Source organism: Lissotriton vulgaris, unplaced genomic scaffold, assembly GCF_964263255.1.
Source record: "Lissotriton vulgaris unplaced genomic scaffold, aLisVul1.2 SCAFFOLD_506, whole genome shotgun sequence".
In the NCBI taxonomy this organism is placed as follows: Eukaryota; Metazoa; Chordata; class Amphibia; order Caudata; family Salamandridae; genus Lissotriton; species Lissotriton vulgaris.
This window is the reverse complement of record NW_028254249.1, coordinates 525565-545349: the sequence shown is the minus strand read 5'-3', so window position 1 is coordinate 545349 and position 19785 is coordinate 525565. Positions and strand designations below refer to the sequence as shown.

The 19785-nt window shown below is 47.6% G+C and overlaps 1 protein-coding gene across 1 annotated transcript in view; it reads right to left on the bottom strand.

Annotated features, from left to right (window-relative positions):
- Positions 1–18881, bottom strand: part of LOC147659613 (IgGFc-binding protein-like) — a 105691-nt gene extending 86810 nt beyond the window's left edge. The window contains exons 1-5 of the mRNA XM_086951603.1: positions 18782–18881; positions 17197–17642; positions 12501–13065; positions 11150–11748; positions 10082–10643 (exon numbers count right to left, since the gene is read on the bottom strand). Coding sequence (XP_086807729.1) covers positions 10082–10643; positions 11150–11748; positions 12501–13065; positions 17197–17642; positions 18782–18881 — 2272 coding nt within the window. The remainder of the gene's footprint in view (positions 1–10081; positions 10644–11149; positions 11749–12500; positions 13066–17196; positions 17643–18781) is intronic.
- Between the last annotated feature and the right edge of the window lie 904 nt (positions 18882–19785).

Genomic DNA, 19785 nt, shown 5'->3' with positions numbered 1-19785 from the left:
CAGGAGAACTTGCAGGCGTGGCAGCTGAAGGGTCCGTGGGTGCGTCGTGGTGTGGCTTGGTGGCACTCTGGGCGTCGGCCGGTGTTGAGTGCGCTGAGGGTGGCGGCTGAGTACGTCCTGCGGGTCGGTCGGGGTCTTCGAGGTCCAGGGGTCCTGGCGCTGGTCGCGATCCGGGCGTAGACGGGCTTACCTTTGGCGCGCCTTCGGCGCACAATCGGCGCGCCCGCTGCGCGTGACCGCTGCGCGTTCGCACGGTCGCCATTTAAGGCGAAGTGCGCGGGTGGGCGGAGCAGCTGGGAGGCGGGAGCGGGGAGGGTTACAGAAGAGAAAAAAAGGGGCGGGGACAAGCGGCGGTGGCGGGAAGGGAGGGCGGAGGGCGGCGAGGTAGGCGGACAACAAGGAAGGAAAGCCAAAACACGGGCAAAATGAAATTAAGCAAAACAGGCACAAATATTTGACAAAACAAGGGAAAAATGAAGTTAAACAAAACAGGCACAAATAATCGACAAAACAAGGCAAAAACAATCCCCGCAGCGGAGGCAGCCAGCAACCGGCAAACGAGGCAGCAGCGAGGCAGAGGGCAGGCAAGGGGCACACGCAGCAGCTGGTGGCCGTGCGGCGCGGGGGTGTCCCACAAGTGGGTCACACTCACCTGCGTCGCACGGTCGCCATTTAAGGCCAAGTGCGCGGGTGGGCGGAGCAGCTGGGAGGCGGGAGCGGGGAGGGTTACAGAAGAGAAAAAAAGGGGCGGGGACAAGCGGCGGTGGCGGGAAGGGAGGGCGGAGGGCGGCGAGGTAGGCGGACAACAAGGAAGGAAAGCCAAAACACGGGCAAAATGAAATTAAGCAAAACAGGCACAAATATTCGACAAAACAAGGGAAAAATGAAGTTAAACAAAACAGGCACAAATAATCGACAAAACAAGGCAAAAACAATCCCCGCAGCGGAGGCAACCTGCAAACGAGGCAGCAGCGAGGCAGAGGGCAGGCAAGGGGCACACGCAGCAGCTGGTGGCCGTGCGGCGCGGGGGTGTCCCACAAGTGGGTCACACTCACCTGCGTCGCACAGTCGCCATTTAAGGCGAAGTGCGCGGGTGGGCGGAGCAGCTGGGAGGCGGGGGCGGGGAGGGTTACAGAAGAGAAAAAAAGGGGCGGGGACAAGCGGCGGTGGCGGGAAGGGAGGGCGGAGGGCGGCGAGGTAGGCGGACAACAAGGAAGGAAAGCCAAAACACGGGCAAAATGAAATTAAGCAAAACAGGCACAAATATTCGACAAAACAAGGGAAAAATGAAGTTAAACAAAACAGGCACAAATAATCGACAAAACAAGGCAAAAACAATCCCCGCAGCGGAGGCAGCCGGCAACCGGCAAACGAGGCAGCAGCGAGGCAGAGGGCAGGCAAGGGGCACACGCAGCAGCTGGTGGCCGTGCGGCCCGGGGGTGTCCAACATGTGTCCTATGTGCCTAGTACACATTGTCATTATGCCACATGGGTGTATGGTGCTATAATGTTGGCATGTATTAAATTAAGTGGTAGTCACTTTTGTTGTGGCCAGGATCATCTGAGAGACTCCAAGGACTCGTTGGCTCACCTCCTGGTCAGAGTCTTAGGGACAGTGCCTGAACTCAATCTGCTGTGGGCCTTGCCCCCCCCCGCCACCACCAAGAAGTGGGTGGCGGGGGGGGCAAGTCCTGGACACTTGAAAGGGGGCCTGAAGGTGCTCTGCCTGCCGAGCTGTGGTCCTGTGGGAAAAACTGATGAAGTGCAATGCAACACATAGCAGTCCTGCAGGCTGCTATTCCCCCTCCCCAAATTTTGCTCCGCATCTGGTCTCATTCGCAAGCTGCATTGGCTCCCTGTGGATATGCGTATTCACTTCAAGACTTTGTCCCATGGGTCTCCAATCCTGTTCAACCTCATATCACTTTACTGACCCTTGTGCCTTTTGCACATCATTCCCTGCGTCAGAGGAGCAAGAAAGGGTGGTCACTCTTTTAGTGTTCTGGCCCTTCCTCTCAGGAACTCACTCCCTCTCTCCCTCAGGAAAACCCGAAACCATCTGCTTTTCAGTAAATCCCTTAAGACCTGGCTTTTTTCTATCTACCCCCCAACCCGCTCTATCGGGTGCTGGCATATGGAGCTCATATTGTCCTCTGGGTCCAGCACTGGAAAGCCCCGTTGTTGGGGCAGGTATGCGCTTTACAAGCCCCAGTGCCCTAATATAACATAACACCTTTCTTAGAACTGCCTCTCCACAAGGCACCCTTGATACAGTATCTCGCAACACTCTTCATCCAAGATTTATGGTATTTTGTGCAGCGGGTCAAGCTTGGTAACTGACTCCGACCCGCACTTCACGGGGTCGGCCTGAAATTGTAACTTTGTATAGGTCGGGCACGAAAAGATAACCATAGTTAGTGCTTTCTGCTCCTAGGTGCTATTTTCACTTCAAACTTTAACATTAAATATATCTTCAGTTCTACTAAATGGATTTTTGTCATTTTGGTTTCAAATAATTTATTCAATTTTACTTTGTTTTTCTAAATTTGTATGGGATTTTTCATGTGTTGTGTTTTTCCTTTATCACTGTTTGATGTGCTGTACAATTACTTTCCACATTGCCTCTAAATTAATCCTGGCTGCTTTTTGCCAAGTTACCAAAGTGTTAAGCACAGGTTAATGTGTGGTTTGCTTATGTTTCACCATGACAGATAATGTGGTTTCTACTTAAATAGGGTTTCACCACCTTCATCCAGTAACCCAATTTCTCATGGTCATGATAAATGTGAATCTAAAAACATAACACCCACCATGCAGTACCTTTCAGGTCGTGATAATAATATGGATCTCTGGACTATAACCAACATTCCTAAATTCTTTGATATAGATTCATTCTCGGTCTATTTCAGCCCAGCTCACTCACTGGTCCCCCAAAAAGTTAGGATTTTATTGGTATCCAATCATGACTTGGATAACCCTAGGAAATAATACTTTGAGGGATGATATTGGAGTCAACCGTTTGCTTATTCAGTCAAACTCGTTTATCCATTGGTGCGGGATGAATCTGTGATGTTATTCCATGCCACAAACCCGAGTACCTATATTTTCAAAAGACAAGGGAAACCCAAAAGGAATGCCACTTGGGTCCTTGGGCAGTAGTATATTTTACGGAACAGAGGACCCTAGTATTCAGAAATCAACAAATTGATAGACATATACTAAATAGTATATATGACTACTGTCCAGCCGGACAGAGTTTTCTTTATTTTCAGATATAAGGTTAATTGTGTCAGTATAACATTTATACAAAAGTGGGCACAACCTGTGACCCACAAAGGACAAGACAAGACATATGACAAACCAATTACGTAAAAGCGCACAAAGGCGGTCTGTGCTAATAATCCATTTTACAGACTGGAGTTAAACCATAGCAACCCATTGTTTAACGCAATATGTGAATTGAAATAAAACATATGGTGCAATAAGGTCGACGACGTTTCGATGCAATTACCAGATACATGCATCATCATCAGGACAAAAACTTTTGTGTCAAGTTTGTCTTGAGAGGTTTTACAAGTTCAATACCCCTATGGCAATTTACATAATGTTACAACAACATTTAAACAATACATAAGAAATTTGGGGAGAGACAAAAACAAAAAAAGTAAAAAAATAAAGAAATAATTATTAGAACTTGACTAGGTAAAATTACATCATACTTAAACTGTCAGCTAGCTACTTGGTGCTGTGGTGAAGTGGTGAGATACTTTACACAGATTGTGTGACATGTTGACACATGCTTGTGACCACTCTGTGACGAATTAGTGACTAATTCCGGTAGGACTTCATTGTGAAGAGGATTTGGTTATGCACATGCAGTTGCAAGACATATTATATGCGGAAAGTAGTTCAATAAAAGCATGCTTGCGGTCTAACTTAATAAACATCGATTAGTGGTCATGTCGCAAAAGAGGGGGATTTTACACTTGCGCCATGTGTTTAATTTATCAGCTGCTTAATGAAACGTGCCAAGGTAGAGTAAGATGATCTGCGGGGCGTTTACTTGCTCAGTGTAGTAATAGCGGCGATTCGAGGTGAGTATTCTTATTTCATGCGGAACGGCGCAGTGAAAGTGCTTGTGATTAAAAACGAGACCGGGCATAGTGTGTTCAGAATTACCTTAACTTTGCATAATAGCATTCTGGGGGAATATTCCTGGGGTATTTACAGATAATCCGAAATACCTTAACGGATTCAGTTACATTAGTACTACTTGTTCCCGGCACTGGATGGTGCTGGGAATTGATATTGCAACAGAAGAGCTAAAAAAACTGGCTATAGAAATAGCCGATCTTGAAAAACAGATAAATGATGACAATACAAACACTGAAGCAAAGAAACTATTAGAGCAAATTCAAAAAACTGTAGACGATTTCCACAAATTTGAAACAGACAAAAAAACAAATAAAGTTAAAAAAGATATAAAAAGTTTCAGCCAAGAAAGGGCATATCCCTACCTTGTTAAGGATTATTATATAAACCGTTCATATAACGGTCCCCAGAACCAAAGACCGTGGGGTAGATTCAACAGACGTAGAAATTTTGTAGGATTTTCAGACAGTTCTGCAGAAACATCGGGTAATTCTGACTCAGGTGATAGCCCAGGGCCCTCCAACAGGAATTTTTTAGGGAGAGGCCAAGGTCAACAAGAACCCCCGGGGAGAGGCAGAGGCAAACAACCACAGAAATGGCCGAACCCTCCAGGCGAGCGTTTCACCCGTCGGCAACATTACCGATGGTAACTAATCACAATCTATACGAGGAGGCTTCCTCGTCCATAGAGAATGGTACTAATGATACTGCCTTAACAATGCCGAATAACAACAATGTCCTTCCTATCTTTAATCTGACGAAACATATATTATCTAGCAGTGAAATTTCACTTTTAAGTAAAGGTCTTTCATTTGTCCCTACTATTAGACCCAACTTTCTAGACGCCCAGACAGAACTTCTAAGGTTCTTTCGTAAAGTTAGATTACACAGCTACTTTCTACTGAACCCCTGCCCATAGAAAAATGCGAACACCCCTTTTAAACCTCCATCCAAATTTTCACCTACAAGCAATATGGTGCCATCTGAAATTCTCACTTTTGAGAAATTAGTCCTCAATGACCTCACTGAATTGGAAAATAAAAAATCCTTTATTCCCTACAATATCACTCTCTCAGAGAAGAACGCCATATCTACCTTAAAGACTAACCAAACTTTAGTTATAAAGCCAGCAGACAAGGGAGGAGGTATTGTGCTTCAGGAAATTGACCAATACAAACAGGAAATTCTACGCCAACTTGACAACCGTGAACATTACAGCAAATTACCACGTAATCCCACTGCTGAAATACAGGAATTGATAACTACTGTTACTGGCGAAGGCCTGGAAGCCGGCTTCCTATCAAAAAAAGAATATGACTTCCTCAACATAAAAGCCCCAAGAATCCCGGTCATATATTGCCTCCCAAAAATTCACAAAAATTCGGAACACCCCCCAGGAAGACCCATAGTCTCTGGTTGTGGTTCAATTTTAGAACCACTAGGACACTACATTGATTATTTTATCAAACCCTTTGTCCCTAATACCTCTTGCTACATCAGAGACACTATGTCAATGATTAATCTCATAGAAGAATATCCATTTGATCCCACATCCAGCACAATGTGTACGCTGGATGTGGAATCACTTTACACTAATATCCCTCAATTTGAGTCACTTCGCGTGATAGAGACAGTTCTTGATACACGCCCTAGGCCCCACAATGTCCCTACCACTTTTATTCTGCAGCTCTTAGAGATTTGCCTATCTAAAAATTACTTTCTGTTTGAGGGACAGTTCTATGAACAAGTCCGCGGAACATCTATGGGGGCTATTTTTGCCCCCAACTTGGCTATTCTTTATATGGACCATATTGAGAATTATGCCATTTTGGACACATCAAACCCCTTCCACAGTGGCATTGCCCTGTGGAAGAGGTATATTGATGACATCTTTATGATCTGGTCAGACTCAGAGACCTCTCTAAATCAATTTACTCACTGGCTTAATAACAATAGTGGAGGACTTAAGTACACCATGTCCACCAGCAAGGTTTCCCTTCCCTTTCTTGATATTGAAATAAAACATTCAGAAGGCAAATTGATTACATCTCTCCACCGTAAACCTACAGAAAGGAATACTCTATTGAACTATAAAAGTCATCATCCCCGTGCTCTTAGAGATTCCTTACCCTACTCACAGTTCCTCCGCATACGGAGGAATTGCTACTACAAACAAGACTATTTTGCGGAAGCAAAAACATTGAGTCAAAAATTGAGACATAGAGGCTATCCACGAAAACTGGTACGTCGGGCATTGAAAAGAGCATGGTACTGTCCAAGAGACACCTTACTGGAGCCTCACCCTAAGACTGCTCATGAGAAAATTACTTGTGTAACTACATTCTCCCCCGCATCTAATGCTATAAAAAAGAGTGTCTTAAAGCACTGGCCAGTTCTAAATGCTGGCATTCTTAACTTGGACCGACCTATGTTTGCGTTCAAAAGAGCAAAAAACATAAAAGACCATTTGGTGTGTGCTGCACTCCCTCAACTTGACACAAGAAATACTTTAAATGACATGTGGAATCTACCCCCTGTGAAAGGCCATGCAAAGTGTGGGCAATGTATTTCGTGTGACACAACTATAGAGGGTAAAATATTCACTTATGGTACAATCAAATATACGAGACATCACTTTACAAACTGCAATTCACAAAATGTGGTGTATGCAATTTTCTGTCCTTGCATGATGATATATATAGGACAGACCAGCCAGAAGATCAAGCTGCGTATGGGACAACATAGAAGTCGAATCCGATGCCAAACTGCCAATGCACCACTGGTGGAACATTTTAAAGATAAAGGGCACTCTGAAAACGACTTCACATGGACCGTAATTACACAAGTCAAGGCTCCCCCAAGAGGAGCAGACATTTCGCAAATTCTAAATAAGGAGGAGCTGCATTGGATCCTGAGGACAGAGAGTATACAAAAGGGACTCAATAGAGTTGAGGACTGGACCTCTCTGCTCTAACTGAGCCAATAATATTGCCAATATGTTGCTGCTAAAAAAATGTTTAATAGTTATGACTTGAGAAGGTCACCGAGCACATTCACTTCACGTTGGTCACTCCATGTTTCACCACTTTAAGAAGGACGCCTAATCACTACCCCTCCGTACCCTCATCACCGTTTTTAACCCTGTTCACTAAGGACGGTTTTCATGATACTCCAACTAATGATTCCCACCCGTGTAGAACTATTGTTTATTGATTTTTTACCAGTAACATGTTCAACCCTTAGAACAATGACCACTCTAAGATGGCCGCCTAATCCACAGAACCGCCAGGCACAGTCCCTTCTTTTATTTTCACACGTCGCCGATTTTAACAGTGTCCAGTAAGGGCGCCTTTTCTGATAACAATGATTATGTCAGTTCCAAATATTAATGTCCATCTACGTAGAACTAGTGTACACCGAGTATATACAGGAACTCTGTTCAGCCCTCCGTGTACAAATGACCACCTTAAGATGGCCGCCAAACCCACAGTACCACTCAGGAACAGTCCTTTCACTGTTTCTAGTCCAATCCCCTTTTCATAAGCACGCATTACCGCCAGCATTCACGAAGCGATCCCCGCCAGAACCCAGCTGTCCGGCTATCAGGCAATGTCAAAACTGTAAGTAACGCCTGAGCCTCGCACTTTCCCTAACCCTCCAGCGAATAAGATAACCCCCTAACCGCTGCATTACTTCTGCTCCCATAGATAACCCTACCATGGAATGCAGAACCGCCGAGAACGCGAGCACGACTCTGTTTTTTAAATAACCCTATCATGGATCTTTGACTCGCTGAGAACGCGAGCATTACTCACAGTAAGTTCCTGGCAGAATCATGCCCATTCCTGACCTGGTCCATTTAACTTAGGCTTAATATAGCAATTTCTCCCCACAGTTACAAACGATGATGCGCTGTGATTATTCCTTCACATCCATGGGCATTGTAATACCTCTTCTCCCCCTGTGAAACTCCCAATAAGAACGCGAGCATGGCAACATTACCTTAAGTAAGTTTCACGATGTCCTATGATCTTCCCACTCCTGTCCATATTCCATAGGTTAATTTTAAATTTTGTCTTCATAGCTCCCAATGGTTAAGGTGTTGCAATTAATTCTCCACACTCTTGGACAGTCTGATAAATAAATCCCCCAGAATGCTATTATGCAAAGTTAAGGTAATTCTGAACACACTATGCCCGGTCTCGTTTTTAATCACAAGCACTTTCACTGCGCCGTTCCGCATGAAATAAGAATACTCACCTCGAATCGCCGCTATTACTACACTGAGCAAGTAAACGCCCCGCAGATCATCTTACTCTACCTTGGCACGTTTCATTAAGCAGCTGATAAATTAAACACATGGCGCAAGTGTAAAATCCCCCTCTTTTGCGACATGACCACTAATCGATGTTTATTAAGTTAGACCGCAAGCATGCTTTTATTGAACTACTTTCCGCATATAATATGTCTTGCAACTGCATGTGCATAACCAAATCCTCTTCACAATGAAGTCCTACCGGAGTTAGTCACTAATTCGTCACAGAGTGGTCACAAGCATGTGTCAACATGTCACACAATCTGTGTAAAGGATCTCACCACTTCACCACAGCACCAAGTAGCTAGCTGACAGTTTAAGTATGATGTAATTTTACCTAGTCAAGTTCTAATAATTATTTCTTTATTTTTTTACTTTTTTTGTTTTTGTCTCTCCCCAAATTTCTTATGTATTGTTTAAATGTTGTTGTAACATTATGTAAATTGCCATAGGGGTATTGAACTTGTAAAACCTCTCAAGACAAACTTGACACAAAAGTTTTTGTCCTGATGATGATGCATGTATCTGGTAATTGCATCGAAACGTCGTCGACCTTATTGCACCATATGTTTTATTTCAATTCACATATTGCGTTAAACAATGGGTTGCTATGGTTTAACTCCAGTCTGTAAAATGGATTATTAGCACAGACCGCCTTTGTGCGCTTTTACGTAATTGGTTTGTCATATGTCTTGTCTTGTCCTTTGTGGGTCACAGGTTGTGCCCACTTTTGTATAAATGTTATACTGACACAATTAACCTTATATCTGAAAATAAAGAAAACTCTGTCCGGCTGGACAGTAGTCATATATACTATTTAGTATATGTCTATCAATTTGTTGATTTCTGAATACTAGGGTCCTCTGTTCCGTAACAAACCCGAGTACCGGCATTCACTTTAGCAATAATAGGAGGTTCACATAAAAACATATTGAAACATAGCACCTAATGCCGCTTATCTATGGCCACTCTAGGGTACTTCTCGATGTTTGAACAGTTGACAAACTAGTCTATAAAATATGTTGTTCTGTTTCCTATAGGGATGTCTACATTTCTGTAAGGGCAAGCCCCCTGCTGAACATGCTTACATTTTGAGGAACTTACTTCTTGTATAATTATTTTGTGGAACATTTATTATTCTGTTTGGGGGGAAAGGATCTTGCATGCACCACTTAAGAACATAAAGGTTGGGTCTTAATGAGGAGATGAGGAATTGCTAATTGTTATCATAATGCATTTAGATGGGTCTCATCTAAGTGGAATACATAGCTTTGGCACCTTTTTTAGGATTGTCGGCATCCTCTCCATGGCAATACTTTCCACTACATGAAGAATCACTCCAATGCTGTTATTAATATAGGGGTATTTCACTTCAAACATATTGCAGCTGGTGTTAATTTATCATATGTAAAGTAATACTTAAAACTATCGGGAGATTACAATACACTGCATATTCTTGATGTGGTTATATTTCTCAGGAACAACTTAATAACAAATAGTAAGATTGTATTTCTTTGTTATGCGGTTTATCAATTTCATTAATACGGTACTTTCAGCTATGTTTTGTATTGTAAAATATAAATACACATACATATAAGTAAGAAATGTTCTTACCACAAAAGTCAGTACTTCTCCAGCTTGAGATGGTGGCGTTTGCAGCCTGGCAGGTGGCCACGTAGGTCTGGATGGCTTGGCAGAGGACTGTGCCGTTCGCACCAGTGACGCAGTAGTCATAGACGCAGTCTGAGAAGTAATGAGCTGGGTCCACCTTCAAGTGGCAGGATGAAAAAGGACCTTGAGGGTTCTGAATGATCCAACAGGCAGATTTTGATTGACTAAGCATATCTTGGTCACATACAGGACAGGAATCAGAGCACCCATGGTCACAGCCTGTACTGCCACCTGACGTCCAGCTTTTTCCAAACTCAAAGGGATTTTTAACTATGGATCCATTGCGCATGGTGAAGTCATCAGAAGTCAAGCCATTGAAGTTTCCACAGAGTCCTCCAACTTGCCCCCAGTATCGAGTAGGGAGGGTAACAAAGACGCTGTAGACCATGTCATAGTTCACCCGCAGACCAAAGTCTGTTTTTAGGACTGAATAAGATCCACTCTGATAGATAATAATGCTTCCACCACTGAGGCTAGCTGGCAGACTCACAACAGCTCCATTCACCTGAAGAAGACCGAAAGAGAAGGTTCAGTCGTAACATACACCACTGAAAGGATCAAGAGAGTAATATGGTTTACAAATCTCAGGTTCGATGTGTGAGCATTTTAAAAACTATCTTGTCTGACATTGAAGGGTGGAAAAAATCTACTGCAGTGAGAGATAAATTTCAATATATATATAAGGGCAAATGTTTTTGTCTCTGTGCCGAAAATAACGCTGAATCTTTTATAGTGTAATCTGGTGCTCTTGTAAAGCACTCTGATACCTTAGGGTCTGTTCGTACTAGATAAAACTGCAAAATAAATAAAAGTAGATAGATAGATAGATAGATAGATAGATAGATAGATAGATAGATAGATAGATAGATAGATAGATAGATAGATAGATAGATAGATAGATAGATAGATAGATAGATAGATAGACCGTCCAAAGGCGTCTGAGATATCTGTAATCTACCTTGAATAGGGGGTATAATACAACAGTTCAACAGCAAACAACAAAACTCTTACCACCGCTGTCCCATGTCTACCACTTTGAAGATGGATCAGTGTGTTATATGCTGTTACGAAAACCTCTGTGGTTACAGCAACAGGAAGACCGAGCCAGTTTTCATTTTTCACCTCCACTCTGAAGAAAGGGAGAGACCCACTTGTCCCTACGAGCTCAGACAGGACATATGTGCATATTCCCTGGAAATCAAATCTCTGTCCATCAAAACTGGAGTAATGAGGATCTCCAGAGGCCTGGCAGATACCATCTGGTAAAGTGTGGCAATCGTACAATCCTTTGATGCTGGTGCAGACCTCAGTGGATGCACAGGGGGAGCTTGAGCACTGGATTGTTCCTGTAGATCCATCACATTCACACAATGTCTCACAATTGCTTCCTTGTCGATAGGTCTGGCCAGCTTTGAGATATTGGCCATTGTAGGTGCAACCACACTGATTAGGGGGCACACACTCATCAGCACTGAGGATGAAGCCGTTGTCACACTGGCATCCTTCTGCACATGGAGAATGGCAGTTGGATGAAGAGTTAGGCATGGCACAGGACGAAGGACAAGAAGACCCACAGAGCTCATAGTGGCTGTTGCTGGGACAGATGAGATCTGTAAAAATACAGTAATACAGTCGTTGAATAAACATTCATCTAGCCTTTAGGACTAGGCATACTGGATTGCAACCTTAACCGCAGACTCATCCTCCCCTACTGCAGCTCCTAAATTAATATATTTAATGGTCTGTGTGGGGCTTTATTCATATTGTGCTGCCAACAAGACACTAAGCTGCATCTTCTGGTTTGCATTCCCCAATGTCCGAGGCTTACCTTTCCTTCTCTTCTACATCTTGGGATGATTTCATTTATAGTATGAGCTACAGAAATACTATGAACAGAAATAGTAAATATGATTTAATACTTTGTGCTATTGAGTTTCAAGGCAAGTAACTTGATCCAGGAAACAAAATCCCCTCCCTTTGTCTTACAACAAGAGAAAATAAGGCTAAATAAAAAAAAGTGAGAGGGACTCTGAGAAAACTATTACAGTGAGTAGCTTATAAACATTTTAATCGGTTATTAGACCTTTAACCTCTTTCTGACATGCATGAGTAAACCAACCTTTTAATATGAAGTGGTATACACAGGCTCACTAACCATCAAGCTGAATGAAATATGGACTTCCAGGAGGTCTCTTTAGCTGTACCTGTTTCCAGAGCATGGTTGCATTTGAATTAAAATATAAACATTTGCGAGAACGTAAGGCCTGATTCACAAAGCTTATAGATGGAACTTTCTGCTGGGCATTTAATCTTAACAACAAAAGGGTGCCAATAATGAGAGTGGAAGGAGAGCATCACTCACCACATCCTGTCAGGTTCCTCCAGGATAGAACTGGGAGACCACGGTTTTGGCACTCTTGGGTGTAACTTTGAAGACTGTCACACAAACTCTGTTTATCACCATCTGTGGCACACAAATCATAGACACAATTGTCTATGAATGTGCTGGGATCCTCCAACCTATTACAGCCCCTGAATGGCCCAGTGGGATCAGCCATTATCCCACATGACTGTAGGGATCTGTACTGAGTTTGCAGAGTCAGGTTACACTGTGGCTGGCTGTTGGTATCCAAGCAGTGAAACTGGGAGACATCCTCTTGCCAACTGTTGCCAAATGCTCCTGCTCTGGTAAGCAAGGTACCGTTGGGAGCCCTGAAATCATCACTCTTGTTGCCATCAAAGTCACCACAGAGGCCACAGAGAAGCCCTGAGTAGGCCACGGGAACTTTCACAACCACATGTTGGCTCCAGTCATAGGTCACAGAGAGGCCAAAGTCTGTCTGCAGTTTGGCGGTGGAGCCGCTTTTAACGACCTGGATCCTCCCTGACTGCAGATTAACCGGGAGGTTGACCAGTGATTCATTCAACTGAAACGAAAAACAACATGCAAATCTGTGAGTCTGCGCCTATCTGGACATTTACATAGCAGCATTCCCTGAACGTAGCACCACACACTGACCCAACCACACATGGTCTCATGTAAACAGTCTCTCAAAACATATACTATGCACACACTATGCTTGAGCATGTACCATATTAAGTAATTTCCCTCTTTTGCTGTAATACAAATATGTGCTCAACCACAGCCATGTTCAACTGAAATAACGGATCTGTCCTCTAAGCCATACCAGTATTCCTTAAACAATACCTCTGTCTGATACAGCCAGCCCTAACAAGAGGTTCAAGAGTTTCATGTAAAACATACACCTTCACTCATAAATAAAAAGGCCCGTATTCCCTTGCTGAGGCCGCCACCGAAGGAGGCCTCACAGGCTGGTGCAATTAACAGCCACAGGGGACCCATAAAATCCGGTTTGGTCGCGTCAGAGTGCTGGAGAAAAAGTGGTTGAGGGTGGTGGCCCACACCCCCGTCAAGGGCGAGCATGCCAAGAAAAGGGCGCTGAAACACCTGGCCAATCAGGGGAGTGCAAGTATTTGTTCGAACCCCCATTGGATTAAGCCGCCGTCGTAACAAGGGGGCTTGGGGTGATTATGTACACACTCCGCTAGCACAATTCATGTATTCTACCCCAGGAAGCTGGGGAGCGATGCCACGATGATCACAAAACAACATCCTTAACCTGAGGACATATCGACCCTGCAAGGATCAGCTCCTAGAGGTCCTGAGTCTACTGGCGGGGGATCGAGCTCCCTGCTACTGCGTGCATCCGGCTGTGCTGTGCTCCTGCCCAGTCCTGTCAAGCGTCACGCAACAGGTGTGACGCTCACGCATTTCAGTGCGGTGATCCGCATCACCGCACTGAAATGCATTGTCACGCATTTTGTCACCTGCCAGGCGCACCACCAGCTACGCCTGTGCCCCGGCTCTCTGCTGCTCCGAGAGAGATGCTGGTTGCTGAGCCGGGTTCCCAAATAGTTAATAACCAGACTGCTCTCAGCTCTGTGGAGTGGCTGAGAGCAGCGCTACAATGTATCTGCCCTGGAAACTGAATGCGGCGCCAGCGAGGCTGCACGCGGCTTTAGAAACATTCACACACACAGGGGGGGGGGGGCCTACTGCCCTCTCATCAGTTGATACTGCAGCTGAAATCAACGCCGGCGTGGCACCATGGGGGCCGGGTTCAATAGACCGGATGTGCCGGCGTAGAGTGCAGTCACGTCAGGAGGAACTAAGCGGCGGGGGAATCTGAGAGTCCGGGCGAGACTCGAGACGCTCTCATTGGGGCTTTGCGGGGGGAGGCCGACCGGAGGGAGGCTCTCCCCCCCGGGGAAGTTTGGGGCCCCGGGAGGAAGGGAGGGGGGAAGAATTAAACCAGGACACAGGAAGGGACATAGGCTTGGTTGGGCTATTTAGTAGGGTTTGGGCTCCTTTTGGGCTGTAGGTAATAAAACCGGCCATTTTGGGTCACTGTGCACCATTTCGTGGGACAGTGACCCAGCAGCCGGGGGGCGTAGTGAGAGCGTTGTTGTCGGTTGGTAGTGGTAGCGTGTTGGGGTCGGTTCAGGCCTGTTAGCGGTAGCGGTCTGTGGCAGTGGTGAGCGGGGCATCGACGAGGAGGACAGGTGTGTGCCGGGCGGTAGATAAGAGGGATTAACCTTGAAGCGGCGGAGCTGAGGCAGAGCGTACCTGTGGTCTGATGGCGGCGGAGGCGATGGCAGATCCCAGGGTGCGTGAAGCGTTGCGCCTCCTGGGGGAGGCGGGCAGGACGGACCTCCTGCGCGACGATGTCAGGGTAAGGTTACCGCGGCGCGCTGCAGATGGCGCCGCGGCGGCAGTGGCGGCGTGCGAGCCTCCGCGGTCGCGTGCGAGGAAGGGGGAGGGGGCGGGTGCTGGGGGTGGAGCGGCGCGAGGCGGCGGGCGGATGGCGGCTGGGCGCAGAAGAAGGGAGGAGGCACAGCGAGGGGGCGCGGTGGCCGGAGGAAGGCGCCGCTGGTATTTGTGGAGGGAGCGGGGGACCTGGGGGGGCCGGGGGGGAGCGGGGTCATACACGAGGGGGGGTCGGGAGGCTTGGGGGGGAGGGGCAGGGCCCGCCAGGGGACGAGGGAGCGTGCAGGCTTCGCAGGCCACGAGAAAGAGCACCAGACTGGGGGCGGTGGTGGGGTGAGATGGGGGGCAGGCGGTAGGAGAACGCGGAGGAGAGGGGCAGGGGGTGGGGGGGAGACAAGGGGGGCGCGAGGGAGCACTGGAGGTGGGGGGGTGGGATGCAAGAAGGGGAGAGCGGGGACACGGTGGGGGAGGGGGTTGCAGGGGGGCAGGGAGAGTAAGGGGGGTGTTCGCCGGTATTGATAGAGGAATCAGAGGAGGAGGGGGGGACGGGGAGGGGGGATTGGGCAGTTTGGACTGGGGGTCTTCAGGAGATGACATAGTGGCTCCCAGTAGGACGGTTTCGCCACGGGGCGCAGGGAGGGGCGTGGGGCAGAGAGGGGGTGCGAGGAGTGGCGGCGGGGGACGGGGTGGGGCGGGGAGGATGCCTAGGGGGTCAGGGCTGGATGGGGGAGGGGGGAGGGGGAGGGGGGGGGGTGCGGCGGTGGAGACGTCGAGTTCGGGGGGCGGCGGGGGGTCGCGGAGGGGGGCCGAGGGGAGGGGGGGATTATTATTATTATTATTATTATTTATTTTTGTAAAGCGCGATAGTCACCCGGAGGTATCCCAGCGCTGAAGAACCCTGAATTCACCAGGTCAAACGGGGCCAGAGACTAAGAAGGGCAGGAAACGAAGGGGGAAACTGAAGCAACAGGAGGGGAGGGGGGGTACAGGATTAGGGAAAAAGATGAGTTTTTAACAGTTTCCTGAAGCGCAGGTATTGGGGTTCAAGACGTAGGTTACGGGGGAGTGCGTTCCAAAGGCGGGAGGCTTGAACCGAGAAACGTCTTCCTCCTGCTCGAGTTTTTCTGAATCTAGGGATGTTCGTGAAGTTTTCTGCATTGGAGCGGAGGGGCCTAGAGTTCCTATAGGGAGTGACCATTTTACTGAGAACAGGAGGGCCTTGGTTCTGCAGTGTTTTGTGAACGAGACATAAGGCTTTAAACTTGACTCTCTCCCTTATGGGGAGCCAATGAAGGAGTTTAAGGGCGGGCTTGGCAGATGATCTGGCCGGGGTGTTGGTGATGATCCGGGCGGCCGCATTCTGAATAATCTGTAGTTTAGTAAGGGTAGCTTCAGGAGCACCCAGATAAATCACATTGCTATAGTCCAGTCTCGATATTATGAGACCTTGGACTAAAAGTTTTTGGGATTTAGGGGGGAGAAGGGGCAGGACTTTCCTCAGAGATTTTAAGAGTCCGAAGCAGGTCCCCGCCACCTTCTTGGCTTGTGAGGTGAAGGAGAGATCGGAATCGATCCACACCCCCAGGCTTTTAACCTCTTTCTTAGGGTCAGGGGGCGGGCCCAGACAGGCTGGCCAGCAGTCCAGAGGAAGTGAGGCTCCTTTCGGGCCCAGTATAAGGACCTCGGTTTTTGTCCCGTTGAGTTTTAGGGCTGATCTGTTCATCCAGTGATGGACTTGGGTAAGGCAGTTGAGCAGATCAGCTTTCTGTTGCTTGGGGTGGGATAAGGACACCACTAGTTGAGTGTCGTCGGCGTAGCTGACGACGCTCACTCCGAAAGGGATGATAACCTCCTCCAATGTGGACATATAGATATTAAATAAAGTGGGGCTCAGGGAGGAGCCCTGAGGAACACCACATTGGAGGGGCATTTCGGAGGAGCGGGCGTTCTTTTCCCAGATCTGGTAAGAGCGTTGGGCCAGGAAAGATGAGAGCCAGGATAAGGCTGTTCCTTTCACTCCCACCCTAGCCAGTCTTTCGATAAGAAGTTGGTGGTCAACTGTATCGAACGCTGCACTGAGGTCGAGGAGGATCACTGCCACTGATCCTCCCCCATCCAATAGTGCTCTTGCCTCCTCTACAGCAGCCAGGAGGGCGATATCCGTGCCCTGTCCAGGTCGAAAACCTGTCTGGGAGCTTTTTAATTTATTATTGGCCTCTAGGAACTGAGAGAGTCTCCTATTGACCAATTTTTCTGCGACCTTGCTTACTCCCGGCAATAGGGAGATGGGTCGGTAGTTAACCAGATTCTCGGGGTCCAGCGTAGGTTTCTTCAGCAGGGCTTTTACCACCGCCTTCTTCCAGCTTGGGGGTACAGCTCCTTGTTGGAGAGAGGTATTAATCAGGTGGGTCAGGGAAGGGATGATAGTGGGGGCTACCTCTTTAAGGTTACGGATAGGAGCAGGGTCACTAGGGGAGCCGCTCTTCATAGAGTTGAGCACATTTGATACCTCATCCACCGTGACCTGGCCCCATGTGGACAGGTAGGTGGAGGTGTGTGGGCAAACGATGTTTTCCTCGGGGCTGGAGGGGGGGATAGTTTCCAAAATAAGTCTGATTTTATCGTGGAAGAAATTGGCCAGTTCCTGGCATTTCTTCAGGTCTGCTTCAGGGTCGGCAATGGGTCTTGTTCCTTGTCCTTGGGGTTTAGACAGCTCTTTAAGGATGGCGTAAGCTTCCTTACTGGAGCAACCTGCATTCTCTATTCTCTCCTGAAAAAACATACTTTTGGTTTTATGAATAGTAGTTTTATAAGTCAGGAGAGAAGTAGAGTAGAGGATTTTGTTAGTTGCTGTTTTGTCGCGCCTCCATGCGCGTTCGGTTTTTTTACACTCTTGCCGCAGAGTTTTAAGCTCAGGAGTGTACCATAAAGCAGGTGGTATTCTTTTAGGTTGTTTAAGGGTGGTAACTATCGGGAGCAACGTATCCAGTGAGGAAGTGATCCAGTCGTTGAACTGTTTGTCAGCTATATTGGGATCAGATGAGAGCGCAGGAGTGGACTCTGCAAGAGAGGCGGCCCAGGTCTCCGGAGATAGTTTGCGCCATTGTCGGTCGGTGACTTCGGTTTTTGGGATCGAGTAAGTGCGAGTGGAGATTTCCCAAAAAAAAGGTACCAAAAAGTGGTCCGTCCATGGTAAGGACAGCGGTGGGTCAGAGGTCATTGATGCTATGTTGGTGAGGATCGGGTCTAATAGGTGGCCTTTGTCATGAGTAGGCTCATTATTCACTAGACGGATGTCTAGAGATGATAGATCGATCCTAATGTCCGATGCTGCTCGATCCATGGGGTCCAGAAAATGGACGTTCAGGTCACCTAGTATGAGGAAATTGGGGGCCGAAGAAGCTAGTTGTGAGCTGGTTTCGACAACAGCGTTGGTGAAATTACCCGGGCCCCTGGTGGGCGGTAGATTAAAAGTCCTGCCAGGGTAAGAGCTGGGGCGACTTGGATGGAGAAATGGCCGCTCTCACAGTCCTCAATACCAGCGTTGGTCATGCGGCAGGTAAATTGTTCCCTGTGGATAATGGCTATCCCGCCTCCTCTCCCTCTTGGTCTATTAAGAGTTTGACAGATGTACCCGGTGGGGAGGGCCGTGACAACATCTGAATCGGTATTGTCAGAGAGCCATGTTTCCGTTATGAACAGAAGGTCAAGCTCCTGGTTCTGAATCAGGAGGTTAATTTCGGTAGCATGTTTGGGAAGGGAGCGGCAATTAAGAAGTCCTAGTTTCAGAGCAGAAATGGGTGGTTTTGAGGTGGGAATCAGAGTGCATTGTGAGCAGGTAGAGAATGCCTTACCTGCAGTAAGCGAGTGGTGACAGGCTAGGGTATTCTTAGGTCGTAGGTTATATAAGGTGTCCGCTGTATACGTTACTCGATCCTGAAGGGTGCCAGGCATAGTGACGGGACCTAGGGTCTTCTGGGCCCGGACGGGCCCAGACGGGCTTGCCTTTGGCGCGCCTTCGGCGCGCTGACGGCGCGCCCGCTGCGCCCGTCCGCTGCGCGTCCGGTAGTTGCACATCCTATATGTACGAGAAAAGGGGCGGGTGCGCGTGGCCTAGAGTGGGCGTGGCCTCTCTCCCTCGCCGAGAATGGCGGCAGGGAAGTTTGTTGGTCGCTTAACGTTGCAGCGAAGGAGTCGCTGTTTTGTTGACTCAGAGCCCGCTTCAGGAGGAGCACGGGTGAGTGAAGTGAAATTAAAAAATACAGAGTATTTTCGGCGCTTTTGTGACACAGATACAATTTTTAAAAATGAGGGTTTCTTCTCCCGGCTTCCGCCTCAGGAGCTTTCAAGATTCTAAGCGAGTTGCGCTGAAGGCAGCGTTTAAGTACCAGGGGTGGCGGGTGGGCGTGGCCTAGAGTGGGCGTGGCCTCTCTCCCTCGCCGAGAATGGCGGCAGGGAAGTTTGTTGGTCGCTTAACGTTGCAGCGAAGGAGTCGCTGTTTTGTTGACTCAGAGCCCGCTTCAGGAGGAGCACGGGTGAGTGAAGTGAAATTAAAAAATACAGAGTATTTTCGGCGCTTTTGTGACACAGATACAATTTTTAAAAATGAGGGTTTCTTCTCCCGGCTTCCGCCTCAGGAGCTTTCAAGATTCTAAGCGAGTTGCGCTGAAGGCAGCGTTTAAGTACCAGGGGTGGCGGGTGGGCGTGGCCTAGAGTGGGCGTGGCCTCTCTCCCTCGCCGAGAATGGCGGCAGGGAAGTTTGTTGGTCGCTTAACGTTGCAGCGAAGGAGTCGCTGTTTTGTTGACTCAGAGCCCGCTTCAGGAGGAGCACGGGTGAGTGAAGTGAAATTAAAAAATA